General features: G+C 40.7%; 1 protein-coding gene across 2 annotated transcripts in view; it reads right to left on the bottom strand.

Moving 5' to 3' along the window:
- LOC149277523 (vesicle transport through interaction with t-SNAREs homolog 1A-like) overlaps positions 1 to 25,222 on the bottom strand; it is a 114,404-nt gene that overhangs the window by 79,311 nt on the left and 9,871 nt on the right. The window contains exons 4-5 of one of the 2 annotated variants that reach the window (XM_089502778.1): positions 9,940 to 10,017; positions 1,430 to 1,450 (exon numbers count right to left, since the gene is read on the bottom strand). In XM_089502778.1, the coding sequence (XP_089358904.1) occupies positions 1,430 to 1,450; positions 9,940 to 10,017 (99 nt within the window). The remainder of the gene's footprint in view (positions 1 to 1,429; positions 1,451 to 9,939; positions 10,018 to 25,222) is intronic. The other variant, XM_089502777.1, reaches the window with a different exon arrangement.

Genomic DNA, 25,222 nt, shown 5'->3' with positions numbered 1-25,222 from the left:
TGGGAGTGATAAAGGGCCATTGGAACACAGAAGTGATAAAGGGCCATTGGAACCCAGGAGTGATGGGAGTGATAAAGGACCACTGGAACACAGGAGTGATGGGAGTGATAAAGGACCATTGGAACACAGGAGTGATGGGAGTGATAAAGGGCCTTTGGAACACAGGAGTGATGGGAGTGATAAAAGGCCATTGGAACACAGGAGTGATAAAGGGCCATTGGAACACAGGAGTGATGGGAGTGATAAAGGGCCATTGGCTCACAGGAGTGATGGGAGTGATAAAGGGCCGTTGGAACACAGGAGTGATGGGAGTGATAAAGGGTCTCTGTACGCCTATGAAGAAGTTTCCATTAAAAATCAGCCGTTTCCAGCTACAATAGTCATTTACAGCATTAACCCCGTCTGTACTTATGCATGCACACAGGTGAGAAATCACACGTGGAAGACCACGCTCTGTTACTTAAACGAGGGGTCGCTGTTGGATTTTTAGAAAAATACCCAAGTGGGTATTATCGCCTAAACAGCATGTAACATTCTTCCAGCGCACGCACACTCGCGCAGGTACAAAATGCACAAAGCTGCAGCAATGCCGATAAATGCCCCAGAGTTATTTATTTTATCGATACTACGCGGTGGGCCGCACACGACTAAAGAGAAAACGATCGGAAAGCAGAAGAAGCCCTATCATTTTTTTTCCCCATTACGCACACAAGAGAAACACAAATTATTTCCCGATTTGGGTTTCTCGGCAATATTTATAGATACATTGTATAGGGACCATTAATATTCCATACATTCAGACTATTAACAGGAAGCGGTTGCCGGGCAACACCGTTAAGATGAATACCCACAATCCCACTCGTCCCGATACATTTGATGGAGGAGTTATTTATATTTAAAAAAATGGAGGAAAAAATGTATTTTGTGAATTTGTAACACAAAATTACGCATTACCATGAAAAATTAAATAGATTTTTTTTTTACTTTTTTGGAAATGGAGCTTTAAGACGCGGGTATTAGCGACAACGAAAATACCCTCCACTCTTCTCAAATTATTGGTTTTTAATTAAAAATGTAATAGAACATTTTTAAAAGAAATGTTTATTTTGTGTCATTATATGAAGCTTTTGAATTAGAATTTTTCTTATTTTTGGAAACCGAGCTTAAAAAAAAAAAAAGCAAGAGGCAAAGGAAAGGGTTGACAGGAATACTCGCATATTCGTATATTTTTTGGATAAAAAAAAATACATTTTAATAAAAAAAATGAGAAAAATATGTATATTTTGTGTAATTGTCAGCAAGCGTTTGGATTACCTTGTAAAGTTAAATGAAATTTATTTTTTTTAAATTTGCGGAAATTGTGCTTTAAATGGGAAGCAAGACGCGGGTGTCGGAGGCAAAGGAGGGGGGGGAGACGGAAAACACTCACCTCTTCGCGTAATTTTATCAACTGCCGCGCGAAAGCGTAAAAAAAATAAATAAAAAGGAGATAAAAAGGAGAGAATGGCAGGAGAGAAAGATCAGTTGTGTGACAGGAAACAGAATTAACATCGACAATTCATCTGTTTACATGTTTAGCATTAAAAAAAAATCACAGGCAAATACATTAAAAGAAGTTAAAGAGACGGCACATCGGCCGCTCTGTCACATTAAACAAAGAGAAGAGTTTGGGATTCTCTTTTAAAAGCACATCTAAGACGCGATCATCAAGTAGAGAGGGGCGGCTTGGTGGAAATCCGCGCCAGAGACAAAAGAGAGAGGTTTTAGCCTCGGTATTCAGCAGAGCGAGGTCCGCCGCCCCGCCGTCTCAGGGCGCACAAAGAGGAGCCGGGGAACGGGAACAGCGAGGGACCCCGCTGCAAGGAACGGGAAAAAAAGGACTTTCCCCGGGAAATATTACTTTGGCTTTTTTTTTTTTTTTTTTTTTATGCAAAGAATTCTAGAAAGTGCAGCAATGTTTCGGCACGCCAAAGAGATATGGATCGCCTACAGGGGTCCGCGCAATAATAAAAGAATAAAAATAATTAATCATAATAATAATAATATAAAAGGAACAAAAATAATCATAATAATCATAATAATAACAGAATAAAAATAATAATAAAAGAATAAAATGATTACGTATAATTGTAAATAAAATAATAATAATAATATTCCTCCTTCATCTTTACTCTCCCCCGGGGTATTAACCTGGCTGTGAAGGTCACTGCGGGTGTTAAATGCCCATAAGGTGTTGTGTACGTAGAGCGATTTTGCCATTGCCGCGCATGTCATTTAAAGATCAGCGCCGTCTCATATTAACCGTTGTGTACAATTCTCTTTCCTAAACACTTGTGATTTCAATGGCAGTAAATGGTAACGGTTTTAAACATTATGGTTTATGAATGAACAGAGAATTAATAAAGAATATGATCAAAGTACATGAATGAATATATAACTTTATACATTTATTATTTATTATTATTATTTATTATCATTAATATTATTTAAGGGGAGGTGGATTTTATACCAGATACAATTAAATATATTTTTTTTACAATTAGAATAAAACCTTTTTTCCGGGGGGGGGGGGAGCAGCTGTTGTATCAACAGCCCAGAAAATAATGCAGAGATGACAACAATCGATCATTCTAAGGAATTGGCTGGCTAGGGATGATGAGACTTGCAGGGAAACTGAAACAAGATCTCCCTCCTCAGACTATCCATTCACCGCTACAAACAATCGCAATATAATTCACTGCATCTGCTAGCCGGCCACAACCCAACACAGTAAGGACGCCAAACGAACAAAACGTATAGGAGATTAGAAGAATGCGATGCAAATGGCATTTTTGTTACGTTTACATTTAAAAGCAGCGATATCCGCGCGTCGATCACAGAATTAAGCAAAAATATTTACATTAAACAGCTAACCGAGCAGCTATTTCCAATATATTTATCCACGAGGGTCTACATGACATTAGAGGCAATCAAAGCCTTTGCTGTAAATATTATTCATGAAGATATTGCTGGAGATTTTCTGCGATTTGTGTTGGCTGTTAAAGGCAGTAAAATATATTTTAACGCAGACGTGCAGGTCTTACGTATTCTGAAATTATATACATTTATAAAATTACTCCAGGCCCACAAAAGATTTTGTTGTTGTGCCAACTAAACCCTACATACTATCTGTGTAGAATATATATATATATATATATATATATATACACATATATATATATATATATATATATATATACACACAGCCACAAATATATATATACACACGGATACATACACACATATATATATATATACACACACATATATATATACACACACACACACACACACAGATGGGTAAACGCTCTGACAAACTCAACTATAATTCTACATATAAAGACAGAGATGAGAGAGAGGCAGAGACAGAGAAAAAAAAGAGACTAAAAGAGACAGAGATAATATACATATATAATATATTAAAATTTTGATTATTTACAGTGAAATCCAAGGATCCTCTTTTACTACTATTAGTACAATCAATAAAATTAAGAAATATTTAAAATGTTCAAATATTATATTTCTCTCTCTCTCTCTATACCGATATATATATATAGAGAGAGAGAGAGAGAGAGAGAGAGAGATATAGATTATATATATATAAAAAAGAGAGAGAGTGTGTAGGTAGGTAGTAGGGGGTATTGCTCTCTTTATTATGGATGTTTAAAAGTTAAAACCCATATACTAAACTGTAGAATATTAAACAGGTAGTTGTAAAAGTTGGGATATAAGCGAGGAACACTTTGGATACTTTTCTCGTCTCTTCTGTTTTTGTTAGTTTTGGGCAGTATTTTTCCATCTGTTTGTGCGATTTGTCCCATCCTCGTCGGCTCGTTACGCAGCGGGGTAACTTCGCCGCGCCTTAGTCAGCGACGGGGATTATCAGAGAGGAGTTCATCTGCTAAAATCAATGATCTTTGTAAAACACAACACATTTTTCTTTCTTCTCATGTTTTGTTTTTTTTAGACAAAAAAGTTGGGAGAAAAAAAAAAACTCCCAAAAAAATAACCGCTTTCTCGTGTTTGTGCTGCATGATTGAATTTAAGCTTTCACTGGGATTTGTTACTAAGATAAGTCGCAGAAGGATCCCCCTTTAGCATGTTAATTGAGACGCTCAAAAAAATGAACAGATTTAAGTCTGAAAAAAATGAGAATTCAGGCAAATCCATATATTACGTTTCGTTTATAACCAGAAAAAATATCTGCCAACCCCTATTTTAAATTAGTAAAAATTTTGAGATGTATGTATCTTTTTTTGTTATTTATTTGAAAATAAATATTTTTGCAGTAAATGTCATGCGGGGCGGCATCTGGTCTTTGAAGACTTGGGGTGAAAAGAAGAAACAAAACAAAAAAAAAATCTGGTTTCCGCTGGTTTGGGCCGGCGGTATCTCTCGTGGCTAAGCCGTCTGCTGCGGCCGGCCGCGGTGTGTTCGGTGGCATTGACGGCGCATGCACGCGACTCCCCAAATCACCAAAATGTATTAAAAAAAAAAGAAAAAAAAAAAAAAAAGAAAATGTGGCCGCCGTTTCTGTCCGCACGCTGATAACGAATAAATGCTGGACTCTATTAAACGCCCCTTTCCTATAATCGCGGGTCGAACAGACAATTTTCTGAACTTATGATGGCCGTCTATTTACTTTTCTATAAGCCCTTGCCGTGCGCAGGAGAGATTGGAGCTGGCTAATGATCTGCTCTGCCGGGGCTATACCAGATGATACAGGCCTTCTTCAGATCTCGGGGAATTAAATTGACCGACTTCACCCCCCAGCTCTGTAGCTGAAGACGGGCGGACTTTGTGCGCAGCGAGCAAAATTTCACACCAAACAAACTTAGCGGGGAGAAATTAAGTATCCTGTGCTTGAAAAACTCTGTTTGCTCTTCATAATCTTTATTTTCAGGAATATTTTGAGGCTGCGTGTAAAGTTTGAATAAAATGGGGAGATTTTTTCTCTTTTTTAATCTATATTTTTATAGCCGGGATTGAATTAACAATTTCTAACTTTTATATAAATTTCTATGAAATTAACAAAAAGAAAAAATACAGGAAAAAAACAACAAAACATTATTGTAATTCTTTAAAAAATAGTCTTTTTTTCAAAGTATTTTTTTAAATAATTAGAACCACCCTTTTTTGTAATTTCTCTTTAACCTAAGGCACTCGCACTTCATTACATGATTAGTAATCAAAGACGTTGGTTGATTCGGTATTTATATTTGGCAATTTCTTATTTTCATTAACCTAAAAATAGATAAAATATGTGCAACAATACGGACAAAATTATTCACCTGGCATTTAAGAATAATATGAAATATGAGAAATAGTTTGGGGAAAATATTGCACATACCACATAAATAAATGCATTTTATGATATTTTTTAAAAGATATTTCAATATATTTGTTTTTGATTTCAAAGAAATTAAATAATCAAAAACATCAGGGTAACATATTTATAATTTCTATATTATTATATATACTATATAATTTCTCTCTCTCTCTCTCTCTCTCTCTATATATATATATATATATATATTAAAATCAGATATGTATAAATAAAATTATTTATAAATATCTGATTACATTTCTACCAAATACCTGCTTCTTAGATCCTGTTATAGAAGGATATCGAATATGTAGAATATGAATAATAATTTGTTTCATATTTTTATAGATAATAATAGTAACAATAATATTTCAAAATTCTACATATTCCAAAAACAAATAAATAGAATTGAAATCAAATAAATATCTAGAATGGGAAAAAAGCCGGGAGAAGGAAGGGATTCCATAACTGTGCGTATTTTCTCCATATGAATAAAAGGTATAATACGGCTGCAGACACGTGTGATCTATTGGCGGCCGGGCTCTCCTCACACGTCGGGTAAATAAATCACTTTTGAAGAAACGTTCATTGGAAAGATGTGAAAATCTGCTCTTGTTTTTGGCTGTGCGTTGGTTTACACGAGTGCTATATATATATATATATATATATATATATATATATATATATATATATATATATAGCCTGGCCTTTATCTTGGCCAATATAACGGATGACGGTATAGAAAAAGCCATCAAAGGAGAAAAAAAAAAAAAAAAAAAGGGGGATTAAAAAATAAAAGCAAACATTATTAAAAAAAACGGCTAAAAACCCATAGAACCCAAAAAACGGTTTTCGAAAGAATTGTCTATTTTTCTCGTATAATAATATTTTTCTCTTTTGTGGGGGGGGGTGGAGGTTAGTGGGGTTGAATGTATATTGGTAAAATATTTGGTTAATTAGGGAAAGATCTAGTTACAATTGGATGTTTTTTGACTTTGGAAAACTAATGTAATCGTTGGCAATTATACTTTAAGCACACAGACCGTACCAACACACGGCAGGCGGCCTCGGCGTTCCGGTACGGAGGAATTCTGTTTTTTTGGTGGCTGATATTAACTGAATCAATCGCGGCCCTCAAACCAAGACCAAGACATAGTCAGTGCCCTTCCATATGAGAAACCTGGGGCACTTTGGCCAAGATGCTGATCAGGGGGCATTCCGCCAAGGTTTGGCCACCCAGTATGAGCAGCAAGATCCGTTGGGTCGTTAGCACCGAGGACTTCCTTCCAATTCTTATTAGGAACAGAAAAACAGATACAAGCTTCTGGTTCAATCAGAGATACGATGTAATGTAATGGGGCTTCATAGAGGTTACATTGTAGGGATCTCTGAACTCCTGAAAGTGAGTGCAGCCCTGCGAGTAGAGACTATTTATCGAGTCATGGAACACTTTAAAGATTTCATTTCACATCCTTTCGGTTTTGATCTCTACAATTCAGACAGGATTACTTTAAAGAAAACGTACGCCGAGATTATATATTAAATATAACAAAATATCTAAATACAATGATACTAAAAGTAAAAAATCTCTATTTTATTTCTATTAGTTGATGGTCTTTTAAAGAGCCAGGTCTGTTAAATTTACTTAAAACTTACAATACTGTCCAAAAGTTTGGGGTCAATAAGAAATTTCAAAGGAAAGCAGATTTTTTTTCTTTCCACTAAAATAACATGAAATGCATGAGAAATCCAGCGCAGACGGGGTTAATGTTGTAATAGGTGTAAATGTTGTAATGAGTCACTCCTGGGTTCCAATGGCCCTTTATCACTCCCATCACTCCTGTGTTCCAATGGCCCTTTATCACTCCCATCACTCCTGTGTTCCAATGGCCCTTTATCACTCCCATCACTCCTGGGTTCCAATGGCCCTTTATCACTCCCATCACTCCTGTGTTCCAATGGCCCTTTATCACTCCAGTGTTCCAACGCCCCTTTATCACTCCCATCACTCCTGTGTTCCAATGGCACGTTGTGTTCGCTGATCCAAGTTTAAGTTTAAAAGGCTAATTGATGGTCTGAAACCCTTTTTGTAATTATGTTACAGACAGAAATGTCCTTGATTTCCATGAAAAGCTGCGTGACCCCAAACTTTTGAACAGTCGTGTGTATTTATTTTGGACAATTCACGATGTTTTCGGAGCATCGGGATTGACGTTAATCTGTGTTCTTTGGGATTTTGTTGGGTGTCGCAGAAAGCTCGCAGTTTTCAATTGCAGGTTAAATGGGGGGCGACATAAACACGCAATTGAAAATGACCCCAACCGTTAGCAAACAACACGATGGTTTGTGGCCCGCAGAGAGGCGTTTACACGGCTAATGACTGTATGGATCCACTAGTCCTCAGGAAATAATAACGGCATCTGCTCTGTCTCATCTGTAAACATTTGTAGCAGAAGAAGTCTGCTTCCAGTTAGCGATGATGTCGTGTGTGCGCTTTTGATTTGTTATGACACAAGAGTAAATATATGAAGTCATATAGTAAATGGGGTCTGCGAAACACCAGGGGGGCTTTTTAACAAGTAACAGTTCACTGCAGACAACTATGATATGTTTATTCTGATTATTTCTTTAGTGAGAGGGTGGCAGATAAGTGCAACAGTCTACCAGCAGAGGTGGTAGAGGGTAACACAGTGAGGGTATTAAACATGCATGGGATAGGCATACGGCTCCTGAATCTAAGACGAGACCAACGACTGATTAAGGTTTGAGTCGTTACAGCAGGAGAAACGGGCGACTAGAGGGGCATGAAATTAAACCGATTTACATTTTAGCTTTTAAACGAACTTGCGGTATCTTATTACACATAAAGCACAGAGTTCTGAATCCGGGTATAAACAGGTCAAAACACATTTAACCCTACGATGGCCGCACCTGCCTATAGTCGTTGGAAAAATGGATGTTCTGATGGCTCCTTCTAGTGGCAAAATCAGTTGATGTATATAAAAGCACATCCTTAAGCATGGTATAGATTGTATATGTCACATCTTGCTATCTGTTCTATATACAGGCATAGAAAAGAAAACTATTATCATTATTATTAGTTTAGATTTTTTTGTACAGATACACGCACACGTATGTGCAGGTCTATGAACTTAGCAGCCAGATGACAGCTCTGAAAGCGGACACGCAGAGACCGGTGAGCGATAGCATAGCAAGCGATCTGGGAAATGGAGCGTAAGCGTGTGTACGTGCATACACGCCATACACATCACACACACCATACAACTCATACACGTCATACATGCCAAACACATACATTGAAACCTTGTTGCAGAAGCATATAAATTGGTGCATAGGCTCCCAAAGTTTGGGTTTAATCAGACCAAGTTCGGTGACAGACCCATGACAAAAAAACAAATTAAAATAAGCAGATATTTGTTTATTTTATAATTATTTTATATTGCTAATCCAATGGCTTCTCGTCACACTTTTAAAGAACCCGGTGATGCTCTCCAAAAGGCCAGTATGCCTAGAACTCTACCGAATATCCACTTGGGCAATATGATAGAAACGTAGAATGTCAGCAGATCGGCCCCATCCGGCCCCCGTTTCTCCTGCTGTAACGACTCAAACCTTAATCAGTCGTTGGTCTCGTCTTAGATTCAGGAGCCGTATGTCTATCCCATGCGTGTTTAATCCCCTCACTGTACTACCCTCTACCACTTCTGCTGGGAGGCTGCTCCACTGATCTAGCACACTCTCTGTAAAGTAAAATACCAGTTTCACCATCCCTTTAAACGCGCAAGGAGGATATTTTTAATTTGGGAAAATCCATAAGCATCGGCCATCCTGGCTTTGCGTAATTTAAATCTGTAACATTTAAGAAAGGAAATGTGGGGTTTTGGAGAGGAACGCCGAGAGTTTCCATTTTTTTGAATTAATAATAAAATAATAAGCGGGCATCGCACGTGGATATAGAAAAGGAAAAGAATTTGCAGGAGCGCGACACGCTGCGTGCTGGGCCGGCTGGCGCTACGTCGGGACCCCTCGACGGAAGATGACACGGAACCCGCATGTATGTGTAAATATTTCATCCTTTGATTAGCCGGAAAAATAGAACCCCGGCAGAGTATTGTAAAAGCAGCTGAAAATAGATCTTTTGCGATGTACGGCTAAACCCCCGCCGCTCTTAAAACATCTACTCTTTGCGGTCCCTGCCTGCGTGGATTTAATTACGATATCAAAGTGCTGCTCTGATCTGGATTTCCAGATATATACACGCAGAACGGGAAACATTGGCTTTCTCCAAAACGCTATTCTTTCTAATGACAGCAGAAGGGGGGGGGGGGCGGCAGCAGCCGGTCATCATTATCATAGCAAAGGGTTAAAAAAAAGAATAAGATCTCCGCGCTGGGGTGTTTGAAGTTGATGAAAACCCGGGCTTTGCATTAAACAGTATCACTTCCACATGACTTGTCGTTAATGCTGTTAAGGAAGCAGCATGAGAAAGCCGCGGCTCGCGACCTCTCTTACCCCGCAGTCACCCGCCGGGGGCTTCTGGATTTGCATCCTACCTGCGTCTCGGAGGAATTCCCATCGTCCCCCAGGAGCTCATTCCGCACTTCGTCACTGTAGGCGATCCGTGACCTTTTCTAGAAAACAAAAAAAGAGAGAAGAAAAAAAAGCGTTAAAAGGATGAGAAAGCTCGGAATTAAAAGCCGAACGTGGCCGGAGATTCCCAAACCCTGGAGAGACCCCTAACGGACGCCGGCTGCCGGGGAAACAAAGTTTGATTCGGGGAGAGCAGGCCGCGCAGAAGGCCGCGCAGAAGGCCGCGCCGTTCTAGGGTCTCCCTGCCGGCAATGCAACTGTTCTCGGGAACAGTGTTCAAAGGCGCGGACCCCGTATAACAGCATTCCCGGCATATTAACTGCAGGTTACACACAGCGGCTCGGCATAGGGGCAAAAAAAAGATAATAAAACATCCCTACCGGCTGCCGGCGCGTTTTACAATTACCCCGGTGCAAAAAAGGCAAGGCAATAAGGACAGGTCAAGCAAAAAGGGGCATCAAAGTATTCAACAGCCAATCAGGGAAAAAGTCCCCAGAAAACATAGCAGTAAATTTAAAAAGGTATACAGTATTGCTAAAATATTACTTAATATTTAATCAATCATTATTAATAATCATTATTATTATTAATAATCATTATTATTAATGTAATAATTGAAATTTTTTTAAAAGTACAAAAATAATCTAAATATTTAGCAGACAAAACGCTCTTTAGTCTGATATAACGTGAATTAGACAGGTATATAATATTGTAAAAATAAATGGTTTTTTGCCTTCTTTTGGATCAGGAGTAGGAAGGTTTGGTAGAAGGGTTGAACTTGATGGACTTCGGTCTTTTTTCAACCTTATGCAACAATGTAACTATAACCATTTTTTATGTAATAATTTCCCTAAAAAGTAAAAAAAATAATCCAAATATTTAGCAGACAAAATGCTCTTCAGTCTGATACAATAATAGAATTATGGTAACTACGAGATAAGGGGTAATATGACTATTATGGAGTAAAGACAGAGACATTTAACAGATGTGGCCCCTGATTACCCAACAAGGCAACATATTATATTCACCGGGCACGCGCTCTACGGCCCTGCAGGGCCAGCTTGGATTAAACATAATTGCTGGTTATCTGGAGTTAAGCGCGATGTAAGCATCGGTCGCGGGGCAGAAAATGAAAAAGCTCAAGTCTGTGATTATCTTTATAAACTGATACTGTAAGAAGCACCAAAAAGCCGGTAATTTACCCTCGGCTTATTCACGAGTAGCAGCGGGAGGATCTCAACACCTGCAACTCCCATAACTCCAAGCCCCACGGACGAGAGTCTCGGTGCCACAACGGCCCCGGCCAAAGAACCGAGCCATCCCTATATGTAAATCGCTCATCACAAACCAGTCCTTGCTGCGCACCCACTCACATCAGCCTCAGCAAGCTAAATGCGTGCATGTTCTTATAGCCAAACACGTCGGTTCATGTTTAGCACGAAGAAAAGATCGTCATGTCAGGTTATTTTTATTTTGTTTGGGTAGAAGGTTATTATATTAATGGTAAAGTTTCGCCTTTAGCTCACTGGACGAGCGGCCGGGTCCATCTGTGGATAGAGGAGTTCTGATGTTCTGATCACAGAATCGTTAAGAGACTCGGATAAGGTCAGAAAGGAAAGAAGTGGGAAAGAGGTGGAAACCAAGTGAATGGCGGTCACGGCCGATGATGGCGCCAGTACCAGAGGGGAGAGACGCCAACCTCCGGCGACTGAATAAAGAGCCGGCGGCGGAAACCCGCAGAGCGATAGACAGGGGATGGAGATCTCTACGGTCTCTGGGTCAGGGAAAACAAGCTACCCCAGCCGAGTGCTGCCCCTGGAAATAAGAACCATCTACCCCAGCCGAGTGCTGCCCCTGGAAATAAGAACCATCTACCCCAGCCGAGTGCTGCCCCTAGGACTAAGTACTATCTACCCCAGCCGAGTGCTGCCCCTGGGACTAAGTACCATCTACCCCAGGCGAGTGCTGCCCCTAGGACAAAGAGAACACGTTACCCCAGGCCCCTAGGACAGAGAGGACCAGCTACCCCAGCCAAGATATTTATCTTTAATAATAATAAAACCCGGCGTGGCCGAAGACAGATGAATTTGCTTTGGATGCTAATACTTTGTTCTTTTCCATTTCAAGTAACCAGAGAAATCACATCTTTAAAAGCCTTTTGTGAGGTCCAGCACCCAAATGGTTAAAACATGAAATGCCCAAGGAGCAGTTTGTAAACCATAAACACCCCAACTCCACGTTAGACCCCCGGCCTCTTCCCAAAAAACTCCCAGTAATAATAACTTTCTACGTGTGGGTTTTGTCAAATTGAAAAATAAAAAATTCAACATAAAAAAAAAAAAACTACAAATACATTAAAACTCTAAGAATTCCAGCGTTCTCGTAACATCGTGACACCGCGTAGCCGAGCCCAAAGGATTGACGCAGAGAACCCGTAACCCAAGAACCTCCTGATTTAGCGAGTTCCCGGAATTTACTAATATCTGTTCTTTTTTGCTGAAAGTCACCCAGCGACAGCGATGTTTAAAGCTGAGAAGTGGCCGCTGGAAACGGATCGGCTCCGACGACTTCCCCCAAACGGTGCCAAAAGCCGCATATTAAAGGAGATGAAGCCCTTTTAACAGGCGCCGGAATCACAGCCCGGCCTTTAATTATTCATTTCATCGCTATGGGAGACTAACGCACTTGGCAGTGTGCAAGAATATCATATGGAGAATGTTTTTGTTTTGCTCCTTTTTCACCAAAAAGCTAACAAATTGGCAGAGACTGCTCAATTATACGACTCCTTCCTTCTTTCTTCCTTATTTCTTAAACATCAAAGGCAAAATTGAAATTACTGTGGCATTCCCAGGTCAATAAAGCATAATCAGTGAAAGTGTTTTAGATACTACAATAAAGATAATAGCTCCTCGCCGACGGATTTTTTTTTTATTTATTTATTTTTCAACCTGGATATTAAATTGCTGGTTCCTCTTCAATAATTGCAGCAATTAATAAGGATCAAAAATAAGACATTTACCCTTCTCCACAATATATACATATATATATATATATATATAAATAGTCTAAAAAAAAAAAATCTAAAAAAAAAAATTAAAAAATTCAAATGGTAACATAAAATAATTAATTTGTATATAAAGAATGTACGTTTCATATAAAGGAGAAATTTTGATATTGCGGGATAAATTCACAGAAATAAACAAAATCAAACATAATTTTAGAGTATTTACATCTGATTATTTTTACACTAAAAACACTTCTGTTTGGTTTGCCTGCACCTTAAGCAATAATATCATGAAGAAGAGTCTTTGGAAACAAACTGACAACGTTTCCACAGCCCTACCCGTCTTCACCAGAGGAGGTTAAAATGTCGAAAACGTTTAATAATGTGTTAAATGTAATTATTTCATTTTTTTTTATTTATTTATTTTTTTAAATGTCTTTCAATTCGTTAGCAGAGACAGAAATAGTAGCATACGGGCGGATATTTAATGAGCAATAACGCGATCATTTCCATTCTATAACAACCTGCAGCTATTGCGAGTCTCCAGCCTTTCCAATTCTGTTAATCAAATTAAATGGCAGCCAAACGTCCCGCATGAAGGGGGTAATTAAGAGAAAGTGCGGAGGAGGGGATTTTTTTTTTATTATTTTTTTTAATTATTATTATTTTTTGGAAAAGGATCCCAGGACTCGTAATTCTTAACGATGAGCTGGATATAAATTTGTACTTAAGCCAAAGCGCGCTGATTTCTGCTGAAGTGTCACGGCATCAGCTGCGGATTGAAGAAGCGCGATTCATAATGCATTTTATAAATAGTTAATGCCTTCCATACATAAGCTAGCCGGGCAAATCAAGAAATTGTCAACATTTTTACTTTTCCTTGTCAGTTTCCGCTGTCTGCTGGCGCTTTGTATGAACGCTTTTTTTAAAAGAAGACAGCGATTGTAATGCGATGCATTTTCTGGATTTTCTCCATTCGGGTTTAAGGGCTTCTCGAGCCGGATTTTTTTCCACGTCAGATGCCGGGGAAAAAGTTTTCGTCTCCCTGCCTTGTTAAGACTTTGCTTTCTTTCTTTTCTTTTTTTTTTAAGCGGTAAAAGCAGAGCGAGGGGAGGCAGCGCAGGCGCGGAAAAAAAACCGCTGAAAATACATTTTTATCAACGTGCGAGGATCCTATCGGAAGCCATCGCAGCCTCCAAAGATATTTACGAAGTTACACTATCCGACTACACGCAAAACGAGGAGCAAAAGATAGATTGTAAGAGACATTACATTTATACTCAATACCGTTCAAAAGTTTGGGGTCATTTACAAATGTTCTTGGTTTTGTCTATTAAAGTAACATGAGATGGATCGGAAATCCAGCGCAGACGGGGTTAATGTTGTAAGTGACTATTGTAGCTGGAAACGGCTGATCTTTAATGGAATATCTTCATGGGAGAACAGAGGCCCTTTATCACTCCCATCACTCCTGGGCTCCAATGGCCCTTTATCACTCCCATCACTCCTGGGTTCCAATGGCCCTTTATCACTCCCATCACTCCTGGGTTCCAATGGCCCTTTATCACTCCCATCACTCCTGTGTTCCAATGGCCCTTTATCACTCCCATCACTCCTGTGTTCCAATGGCCCTTTATAACTCCCATCACTCCTGTGTTCCAATGGCCCTTTATCACTCCCATTATTCCTGGGCTCCAATGGCCCTTTATCACTCCCATTATTCCTGGGTTCCAATGGCCCTTTATCACTCCCATCACTCCTGTGTTCCAATGGCCCTTTATCACTCCCATCACTCCTGTGTTCCAATGGCACGTTCAGTTTAAAAGGCTAATTGATGGTTAGAAACCCTTTTGTAATTATGTTACAGCCAGAAATTTCCTTGTTTTTCTATGAATACAGCTGAGTGACCCCAAACTTTTGAACAGTAGTATATATAGCGCTGATAAGAGCTCGTTGCTTCGTCTATTTCATTAGTTTCTGTAAAAGCTTAATCCTTACTTGGCCTTGTCTTGCGATGTTAAAGGGACAGTTTAATGCCCGACACTCCCATTAAAGAATGAATGAATGTTGATGCACTTATCTCACTAGTTGGCACCCCAACCCCAGCCGGCCGGTGGCACCAAAGGATAATACTTCACTTACCATCACCCGCTACACCCACCATCTATATATTTCTATCCCTTTATAGGTTTATATAAGTTTATATCGCTTTATAGGTGAGTTTGTGATATTCGCACCCCAAGGAACGCGGGCCAGTGGGCGCCGTTATCCCCAAATCCGGATGTTAAAGGTGCTGTTCCACTTGCACGAAGTAATTCCTTGCACTCTCCAGCATGTTAAGCAGATCTGCCATTCTTTCCTCCGATTAATGGCGTGATCACATAAATAGTAGCAAAGCTTTTTTTACTTCTATGAGAACAGCCTATTGGTGCCTGGTCCTATGTCACATGACAATTAAACATTCCCTGAACAAATACGAATAAGGCAAACATTTCCACAATAAAATAATATTTCTGGGAAGGGTTCGGAAATTTAATCGCACTAGAAACGATACTTCTCATGCTGCGATCGGTCACAAGAGTCTTAAAATTGGACGATGTCTGGTGGGGGAATATATATATTTCATGGATATTTCATGGAAAACGGCACGAGAAAAAATCGCGACGCATCGAGACCTCGGCGCCAGCGAGACCTCCGCATGGCAAGGAGAGCGACTGAATGGAGCCAGCTGGGAATCGCACACAATGTTATCGCGCCGGCCGGCTGCAGCGCGACTAGGTGTAGAACGCCTGCCGTATGCGTATGAATGAAGTTATGATCCGGTATTATAAGGAGTGATTTGGCGCTCGGGAAATGCTAAATTACAGCCGTAACAGACACATCAGAGACGGCGAAGCCAGAGAGAAGGCGCTCCGAGTGCGAGTCTGAACAGAGAGTGCGGCCAAAAGGAAAAGGCCGTCTATACAGGGGCGGAAAAAAAATCCCCCGTAAACACAGAGCGTTATCTCTCGTTCGCATTTAATTACTCGTCTTTATCGTAATTGTCGGCTGCTCAGAGATAACCGACCGACGCATCTCATCCCGGTCCAGCCCTGCAGACAGCAGCCGCCGGTACAAAGCAGCCATTCATCTCATCCCTGTCCAAACAAAGCAGATAAACGCCGCGGACGGCGCCCCGAACGGACGGCCAATGAGCAGCGAGCGTTGGGTGCGAAGTCTGTGGCAAACACAGTGATGCGGGCCAACGCGGAGCCTGCCAATGGTATTTAACCCTTATACGGCCAGAACGTGATGAAAACAAAAGTAGACAGGAAAGGAGTGCTGTGAGTGGTGTCACGTGTTCAGCGGGGGGGGGCTGTGAGTGGTGCCACGTGTTCGGCAGGGAGTGCTGTGAGTGTTGCCGCGTGTTCGGCAGGGAGTGCTGTGAGTGGTGCCGCGTGTTCGGCAGGGAGTGCTGTGAGTGGTGCCGCGTGTTCGGCAGGGAGTGCTGTGAGTGGTGCCGCGTGTTCGGCAGGGAGTGCTGTGAGTGGTGCCATGTGTTCGGCAGGGAGTGCTGTGAGTGGTGCCACGTGTTCGGCAGGGAGTGCTGTGAGTGGTGCCATGTGTTCGGCAGGGAGTGCTGTGAGTGGTGCCATGTGTTCGGCAGGGAGTGCTGTGAGTGGTGCCACGTGTTCGGCAGGGAGTGCTGCAGAGATAATCTTCCCAATCTTCACTATTCTAGCCATGTGGTTTATTTGCTCTCATTTATCTTTATGTTATTAATTAAAAGGTCTGAGGATCTGAACGCAGCGAAGGAGAATTCCTCGAGGAGTCGGATTATTCTCCGGATATCTTATGAATTCTCTACTAAAACATAAAATTGTCAGCACAGAGCGCGGCATTTAACGCATCGCACCCGGGAGCAGCTCGCTCACTCAATTCCGGATGAAGTGCTGCTTCCCTGGGTCACTCTGCTCTTTCCCCGGGACAGGGGGGCGTGGTTTGGCCACGCCCACTCTCTTCCCACTCCACCAATTCAATACCATCTAAGGCTAGCGTCACCCTTATCTGGCCACCCATTAGATAGCTAGCCCCGCCCATCACACAGCTAGCCCCTCCTCTAACAAAGCCATTCCTTCGGAAGAGGGAGAGCTGTGTATGACGGGCGCCTGGAATCCCCAATGGGTTTTATTTACCCCGTTTAATTTATAAAGCCGTTTCTATACACATTATCGGGGCTTTTAGGGCTGTAGAACCCTGCGATACCCTCATACCCAGCAAACATTCTGACCTCCTAGAAAAGAGGGGCATCGGGGGGAGAGAGAGGGGCATCGGGGGTTTGATTGCTGCTACTCCAAGTTCTTTATACAGAGTACCGGCAGTGGTCACAGCGGAGCGTGCCGTCTTGATATTACAGTCCGGAAATATTCAGTCAGGAACGGTAGCCGAATGCAAACTATTTCCTATAAACACCAATATACTCACTATCCGGGTGTTACAGACTGATGTACCGGATGTGGCATTTAAAGGGTTAAATAAAACATGTCATTCTTTTCCCAACAATCATCAGAAAAATGTGGAATAAACTTTTTCCCAAATTTAAGAATATTAAACCCCGAGCACCATGTGGTTAAGTTATCAAAAAAGGTAAAAGGGGAGAAATACGGTAATTAATATATTGTTGACAGCGAGCTAATAAAAAAAAAAGTGTACAAAAAAACCCATAAAATTCATTATATAAAAAAACATAAGATTTTACAGCATAAAAGAAGTCCCAGATATACCAAAGTGAAGAGCAAAATGTGTTTGTTTTTAGTGAAACCCTTAAACGTATGAATTAAGGAAGTTTCCGCGCGGTCTGCGCGCTGCCCTCTGCTGGACGCATCGCAAATTACCGCAGCTCCAGAAAACTGCAGAAATAACATTTTTGTTTGGTAATTTGCCGCGTTATCGAAAGATTTGGAGCTTTCTCGGCGGAGTCTATAATTACAGTAAAAACCGAACCTCACGCAGAGCAGACGGCGCCGCGACAAGTCGCAGAGAAACTCTATTAATGCGGCTCGGAAACCGAGGCTGGAAATGCAAACTTTTAACATTCATCCAAAATAATCATCTTCTTCTCTGTGAAATCCGGTACTGATTACAACAACAACAAAAAAGACCCCACTAATACTGCTAGGCAAAATATGGCAAAATATACCCCAACGTGTGACACAGTATGGACTAAAGTCAGGCGGCTTAGCATTCTGGGAGTTGCAGCTCAAAATGTTTGAAATCTACAGGTAAATTATCAGTATTGATAAATAATAATAATAATAACAACAATAATAATCTCTGAACACTGGAGGGGAACGCAATCCGGTGCTCTGCAAAACTCTGCGGCCCTTAAGCGGTTAACCTTTTTCCAAACCCGGTTTATTTCCCCTTAATATCCATTCCCATGAAACGTCACAAAAAGCCCGCGATCACATCTCGTGTATCGTGAAATTTAACATAACCCCCCCCCCCTTGGCTCAGGATGTTTTGTCTCGGATCTGCCCCTGGTTTGAATAAATGGGGATAATTCAACATTCTCCCGTATTATTATTTATTAATTTATATAGCACCATCATATTCTGCCACGTTGTACAACAGGTAAGCAGAACCATGAATGAGTGGGCTCCTGGGCGTCAGCACCTTTACCATACATATATATATATATATATATATATATATATATATATATATATATATATATATATTACACACACTCCATACATATACACACACATATATATATATATATATATATATATATACACATATACATGTATACACACACTGATTACATTATATATATATATATATATATATATATATATATATTATATACACATACACTGATTACATAATATATATATATATATATTCAGTTTCTTTTCCGGTTTCTTTAGAATTTTAGTTGGAATTGTGCATTTTTGGGGAGGTTCTTTTTATTTATTTAATTTTGATTATCACACAAACCCAAATGATTGAGGAATCTCCTGCATCAGCCGCGTGCCTGAGGATCATGGGAGTCGCATGTTGCCAACAGATGGAGAGCCGCAGGCTGCCTACACCAGCGTTAACCCTTTGAGAGCTGCAAATAGACTTGTCCCATGAACAAAACAGAATGCTGCATGTGCACAGTTTGCTAGTTATAGCCCAGCACCAGTGAGCTGAAATACTCCCGGCACATCGGCCCCATCCGGCCCCCGTGTAGTCGCCCGTGTCTCCTGCTGTAAAGACTCAAACCTTAATCAGTTGTTGGTCTCGTCTTAGATTCAGGAGCTGTATGTCTATCCCATGCATGTTTAATACCCTCACTGTATTACTCTCTACCGCTTCTGCCGGGAGGCTGCACCACTTACCATCACCCACTCAGCAAAGTAAAAAATATTGGAATAACGTGGAGGGTATATTAAGCCTGGCCACAGAAAGCAGCGTTTAGATGTCACTATTGTTATTTCTTTTAACCCCTTAAGGACAATGGGCGGTTCCTAAACCCATTGAAAACAATGTATTTTGAGCCCGTACATGTACAGGCTTTGTCATTAAGGGGATAAGAGGGGATTCTAGTAACGAGGACATTGTCTGCAGGGACTTAAAAGGACAACATGTAACAATATCAGAAGAATAAAAGAATCGTATCCTGTTACGCTCACACTGTTACACTCAGAGGAGCTTACAATCTAAAAATCAAGAAACCGACTGGTGACCGACGTAAAAAGGCAATTCTCTAAGGATGTTAAATAGGTTTAACGTGTGAACAAAGGTGAATAAGACTAAAAGAAAATGCTGGGATCTCTTTTTGTTTATTGATTGATTTATAGGGCCGTCATACTCCGCAGCTCTGTACAATGGGATCTCAGCCCATTATTACAATAGTAAGCATGGAGGCTTCAGTCCCTGAATGAGAGTTAGGGACAGACAGTCGGGTAAAATACTTACAGATCGATCCGCCGCTCGTGGAAAGCGATACAAACTTGCAAAAATAACGTGTTTTCTTTCCAAAGGGCTCTGCTGCCCCCTGGCGGTCATACAGGGAACTTCACCCCCGGCATGCGTTCCTGCGGCGCTCCGCTCGGGCCGCTAACAGTGCGCCTGCTAACAATCTTTGATGATTATCTTGAGAATTACAATGCAATTAAAGCCAAATATCAATGGCAAACTTAAAAAGTATCTGATCCAAACGCTATGAACTTCTACCCCACTTATTAATCTCAGCAGCAGCAGCAAATTAAACGGCAGACGGCCAAACAAACATTAACAAAAACCACCGGCGATAAAACTCTAATGTAAGGGAGGCGGATACATACTTCCCTCGCTGTATTAGCCTCTACCACTTCTGCTGAGAGATTGTTCCACTTATCTACCTGTGTTGAAAGGGTCCATCGTATTCACTAACGGATATGATCGCTGCGCAGTCTCTTTAGATTTTTCTTGCTGCCCCTTTTTCGGGGGAGATTCTTCATTTGCCCCTCTCCCCACCCCTACCTACTATCCCACGCATGAGACTGGTTCCTGCCATGTGACGTACTCCCCTCCAATCAGCTCCAGCGCTGGCTCGGCAAACCCAGCAGACGGGGGGCGTTCATGTGACCGAAAAACGTTCCCATTGATTTTAATGAGTGCACTTTTCAGCCGCTGATTGGCTGCTTTAAGCAGCCAATTAGTGGCAAGTATCAATGCACACACAGAGGAGAGAAGCTGCAGCTTCTACTTTAGTTAAGCCTTTTATTTTTTTTGTCTTGGTGGGGATGTCGTGGGTCATTAAACTGTCCCTTTTATAATATCAGTATTATTAGTGCCCAATAGATGGAATTCTTTACTTTTTTCTGCAATTCCCTCTCTTCTTAGACCCAAAACTCACATAATACAACAAAAAAGGTGTGTATTCAGAGTCGATGCTTATATGGAATACGAACAATTCTTCTTTTTTCCCATCGACCTTGCCGCGGTGGGCGGAGCCAGGATAGTCATCGTAAATAGGGGGCAATAAGTAACAATTCTATCCAGTAATTGTCACGGGAGTGTGTGCATGGCACTGAAATGGTTAACGTGGCGCTCCAATCGGAGTTGAGAGGACTTTGCCTCCCAGGAAACAATAAATGACTCTGTGATATTAAGTGAAATCGTATCTCGCAATGCGATGTGACCTCTCAACATGCGCCGCGTGCAAATATTACACATGATTTATCTAGTGGGCGATATATTTTAATTAAGGATTCAGGACGTTTCATTGGGTAATAAATCTTTTCTTGTGTTTTTCAATCAACGGCAAGCAGAATTATACGCAGAAATGGTAAAATATGCAAAAGCGGAATTTGTTCTATTTGAACGCGGACTGAAGATGCGCGACGCCGTTACTAGAATCCTAGAAAACCGGTACGTATGAGATGTCTTCTAGATATTTCGTGGTTCATAAAGATCTGCGCGGCCGGAAACAATCTCTAGCGCTAGAGACTCATGCACCGTCCGCTAAAACGGGGAGAGAACAGGAAGCTTCCAACTTTCCGCAGCCACCTGCACTGAGGGATCATGGGAAAAGGAGGGGAATTTGCATGGAATAAGTATAAAACACGACTAAGAAAAATTGTTTCATGGTTAATTATGATGTTGCCCTATATAACCCCCACAGCTCTGTATACAGTAATATAACCCCCACAGCTCTGTATACAGTAATATAACCCCCACAGCTCTGTATACAGTAATATAACCCCCAGCGCTGTATACAGTAATATAACCCCCAGCGCTGTATATAGTAATATAACCCCCCAGCGCTGTATACAGTAATATAACCCCCAGCGCTGTATACAGTAATATAACCCCCAGCGCTGTATACAGTAATATAACCCCCCAGCGCTGTATACAGTAATATAACCCCCAGCGCTGTATACAGTAATAACTCCCAGCACTGTATACAGTAATATAACCCCCAGCGCTGTATACAGTAATATAACCCCCCAGCACTGTATACAGTAATATCGGTCGGTTACAAAAACCTGGTTTTTATGTCATTTTGTCCCAATAAACTCCCTTTATCTGCAGACCTGGAGCCGCCGTCGCTGTCAGTCATGTGATATTTTGGGTGACTTTCCCGGCTCAAATCCCACACTGAGCTGATGCTTTACGGCGATGCTAATGAAGTCCATTCCTCCATAGACTTTCATTAGTCAGAGAGTCCGACTGGGTGATTTAGACTGAGCCATTCTATTGTTCCCCACAGGGAGTATGATAAGGAGTCGGGGTGTTTAGTAGATTGGGGATCAGATAACAGAGCGAGAATCATACAAATGGCTGATATGCAGCTGCCTGAAAACATTATATTATGGGGCAAAAACTACAATGAGTTTAAAAAAGAAAACGGAGTGATATTTTTTAAAACATTTTTAATCTAATACTAGGAATAAAAAAAATGGTGTGAGATCTCTGTTTAAAGCCCGCTGCCTAAACTAAAAAAATAAAATTGAAATTCTTTACATCATTTAAAAGGAGTGTTATGAAATGTAATTGGCCAATACTTACAATATCTGTCAATACTAGTAATTCATATTTTTGGGGAGCTACCCAAGGTCTGCGTCCACTACAACCTGTGTTCACCTGAGCTCAGTAATTACAGGTGTATTTCTGGGGCACCTAAAAAGGTGACATCATATATATTATATATACACTACATATATACATTTTATTATATACACACATATATATATATATATATATATATATATATATATATATATATATATATATATATATATATAAACATACACACGCGCACACACATTTAGTCTTTGGGTGAATGAGGGTTAAACTAGTGTAAGAAGCTCCCCCCCAAAAATTAAATAAATAAATAAATGAAATGCAAACCCCTAAGAATTGGCCCTTTTAGTGTATCTCGGTCTCGTGTCTTTACTCCCAAGTCCCAGGATGGAGGGGGCGACAGGGAAGCGATTGGAGATCCCCGGAGAAGGTCAGACGTCGGAGGACAAGAGACGGCAATAGAGAAGAAACCCTGGAAATTGAGGGGCAAATAATGGTGCGAAAACAATGCTCTTGTGTTCCTATTTAAAGCGCCTCTCTCGATGTTCTATGCATACGGCTGGAGGCAAACTGGAAAGCAGCCAGGTCTTGGCTGCCAGCAAAAATTTTGTCACCTCCTTTGAACATCTGAAGTATGTTTACCCAATAGATTTCATTAAATTACACTTCCATTAGGAAGCATACAATGTTGATACTCGTGTGAAAGATAAAAGGGATCGCTACGAGGCATGTCATCCCGCTCCCTCGCTGATTGCTATTTCTGGGCCAATCAAGGATAGAAGCCAAAACAATACTTAGTTTAAAATAAAAAATAAAAAATATAAAAATAAAAACCACCGGCGTCTCCCGAGGGGACCTCGCTCTCCGAGGCTACAGAGCGAGCGTCTCATTAATGACAATGCGTATCCAGCGCACCGCTCTATTCTTATATAACGCGCACAATAAAGAGGTTGGGATCATTAGCCGGATTTACAACGTAACGCGGTAAAGCGCTGCTATTTCTAGAGGTCGCGTTTCAAGGAGGCGCTCAGTTCCTCGCCATGTCTATGGAGGATTTTTTGAGTGTATTTCTATTTTTTTTTTTTTTTTTTTTGACAATGTGGGTTAAAATAAACAAGGCGCCAAGGGCTGAAGATTATTATTATTATTATTATTATTATTTTTATTTTTTTTCTTAATTGATATTATTAAAGAGCTGGGAAGGACAGGCAGGGGTCAGAGGCATTAGCACGTGGCTAATATTTGTCCCACTGATATTCTGAACACCAAAAGGGTTAATCAATGAGATTAGAGAAATAAAAAGATTAAAAAAAAAAAACCGTCCAATGAATCTATTTGTGCGCATTTTTATCTACATTTCACAAAAGGCATTAAAGGAATGACAGTTTTTTTTATACTATTATGATCATAAAACCCTTGCCAGGTCCAGCACTAGCATTTATTTTAGGGAAAATCATTCATAGAGCCACAGAGATTCACAGAAAGAATGTGAAATTTCTAAAAGGATCAGAAGAAAATAGAGGAATTTATATATTTTTGGGGAATTACAAAACTCTGCAGCTCATTTCCAGGGAATTCTGTACAAAATGTAAATCAAGTGCACAGTTTGAAAAGTAGTCTTGTCACCATAGCAACCAGGCAATGGTCCAATCAGCAGGAATAATTAATACGCCATATGATATATATACGCCCATACATACACATATGTTTCACCGGCATCCTTAATGTTGGCAATAAAGGTGCATCAAAGGGTAAACTGCCAAATCACGCAAACATATATAAGCGTGCATGCGCAGGTACGCTGATTAATGGAGTCCGTGCCGTCAGGAGGCATTCTAAAGAGGTTTGTCCCTTAAAGGCATCCTTTAAAAACATTATAAAATAATAAAAAAAAAAAAAAAAATCTAATAAAATCTGTATAATAATGAAGTATTAGAGCGCTGTGAACGCCCTCTCGCCCAGCGCATGTTGTTGTAGTCGGAGCGCGTATTTCCTCCCCGGACGAACCTTTATTTATTAGAAGGCTTTCCTGCCCCTTCTCATCTGTCAAACTGCCTCCTCGGTGAATGAAATCATATCGCAGACAGGCAGCAAGATGAGGACTTGATAGTTTTAGTCGACAACCAGAGATAAGGTTAAAAAAAATAAATAAATAAATAATTTAAAAAAATAGTATTTAAATAAACCAATATGCTGTTTATACGTCGGCGAGGAATTCGAAATTTTTTTTATAGGGATATATGAAAAAGTGACCCTGTACTTATTTTAAAAAAAAAATTTTTGGGGGGGGGGGGTTTACCTCTGGCGTCTCTCCCAGTTTTTGGCAAACCGGTTAAACTCAAAGAGTCAACAAACCCGATAACCCGGGATTTGACCCGACGTGAAACCTTTAAATTTAAATGAAAACGAATCTAGGCTGCTGCTGGTTTTCTTGGGGCGAGCGTCGGGCACCGGCGCGGCGTCTCCACACTGACATCCCGCTTTACGCTGTCACTTTTCGCGAATCGACGCTGTCACCTGCAGATTATTTGGAGCGGGGGCTGTCACCGCATGCCGGCACCTTTCATCGCGATCGAATCGAACGCGTTTCATTTATAAGTCGGGCCTAATAGAAGAAGCTGACAATCAGATGTCACGACGTCAACTCGCATCCCAAACGCAGACGCCGGCAACGGCAGCAAAACTTCTCTCTGTAAATCAGG

This window comes from Sceloporus occidentalis, unplaced genomic scaffold (assembly GCF_023333645.1).
Source record: "Sceloporus occidentalis isolate IW3139 unplaced genomic scaffold, rSceOcc1.0.p SCAF_212, whole genome shotgun sequence".
Taxonomy (NCBI): Eukaryota; Metazoa; Chordata; class Lepidosauria; order Squamata; family Phrynosomatidae; genus Sceloporus; species Sceloporus occidentalis.
Note: the sequence above shows the minus strand (reverse complement) of the source record. Positions and strands in the feature narration are given on the sequence as shown.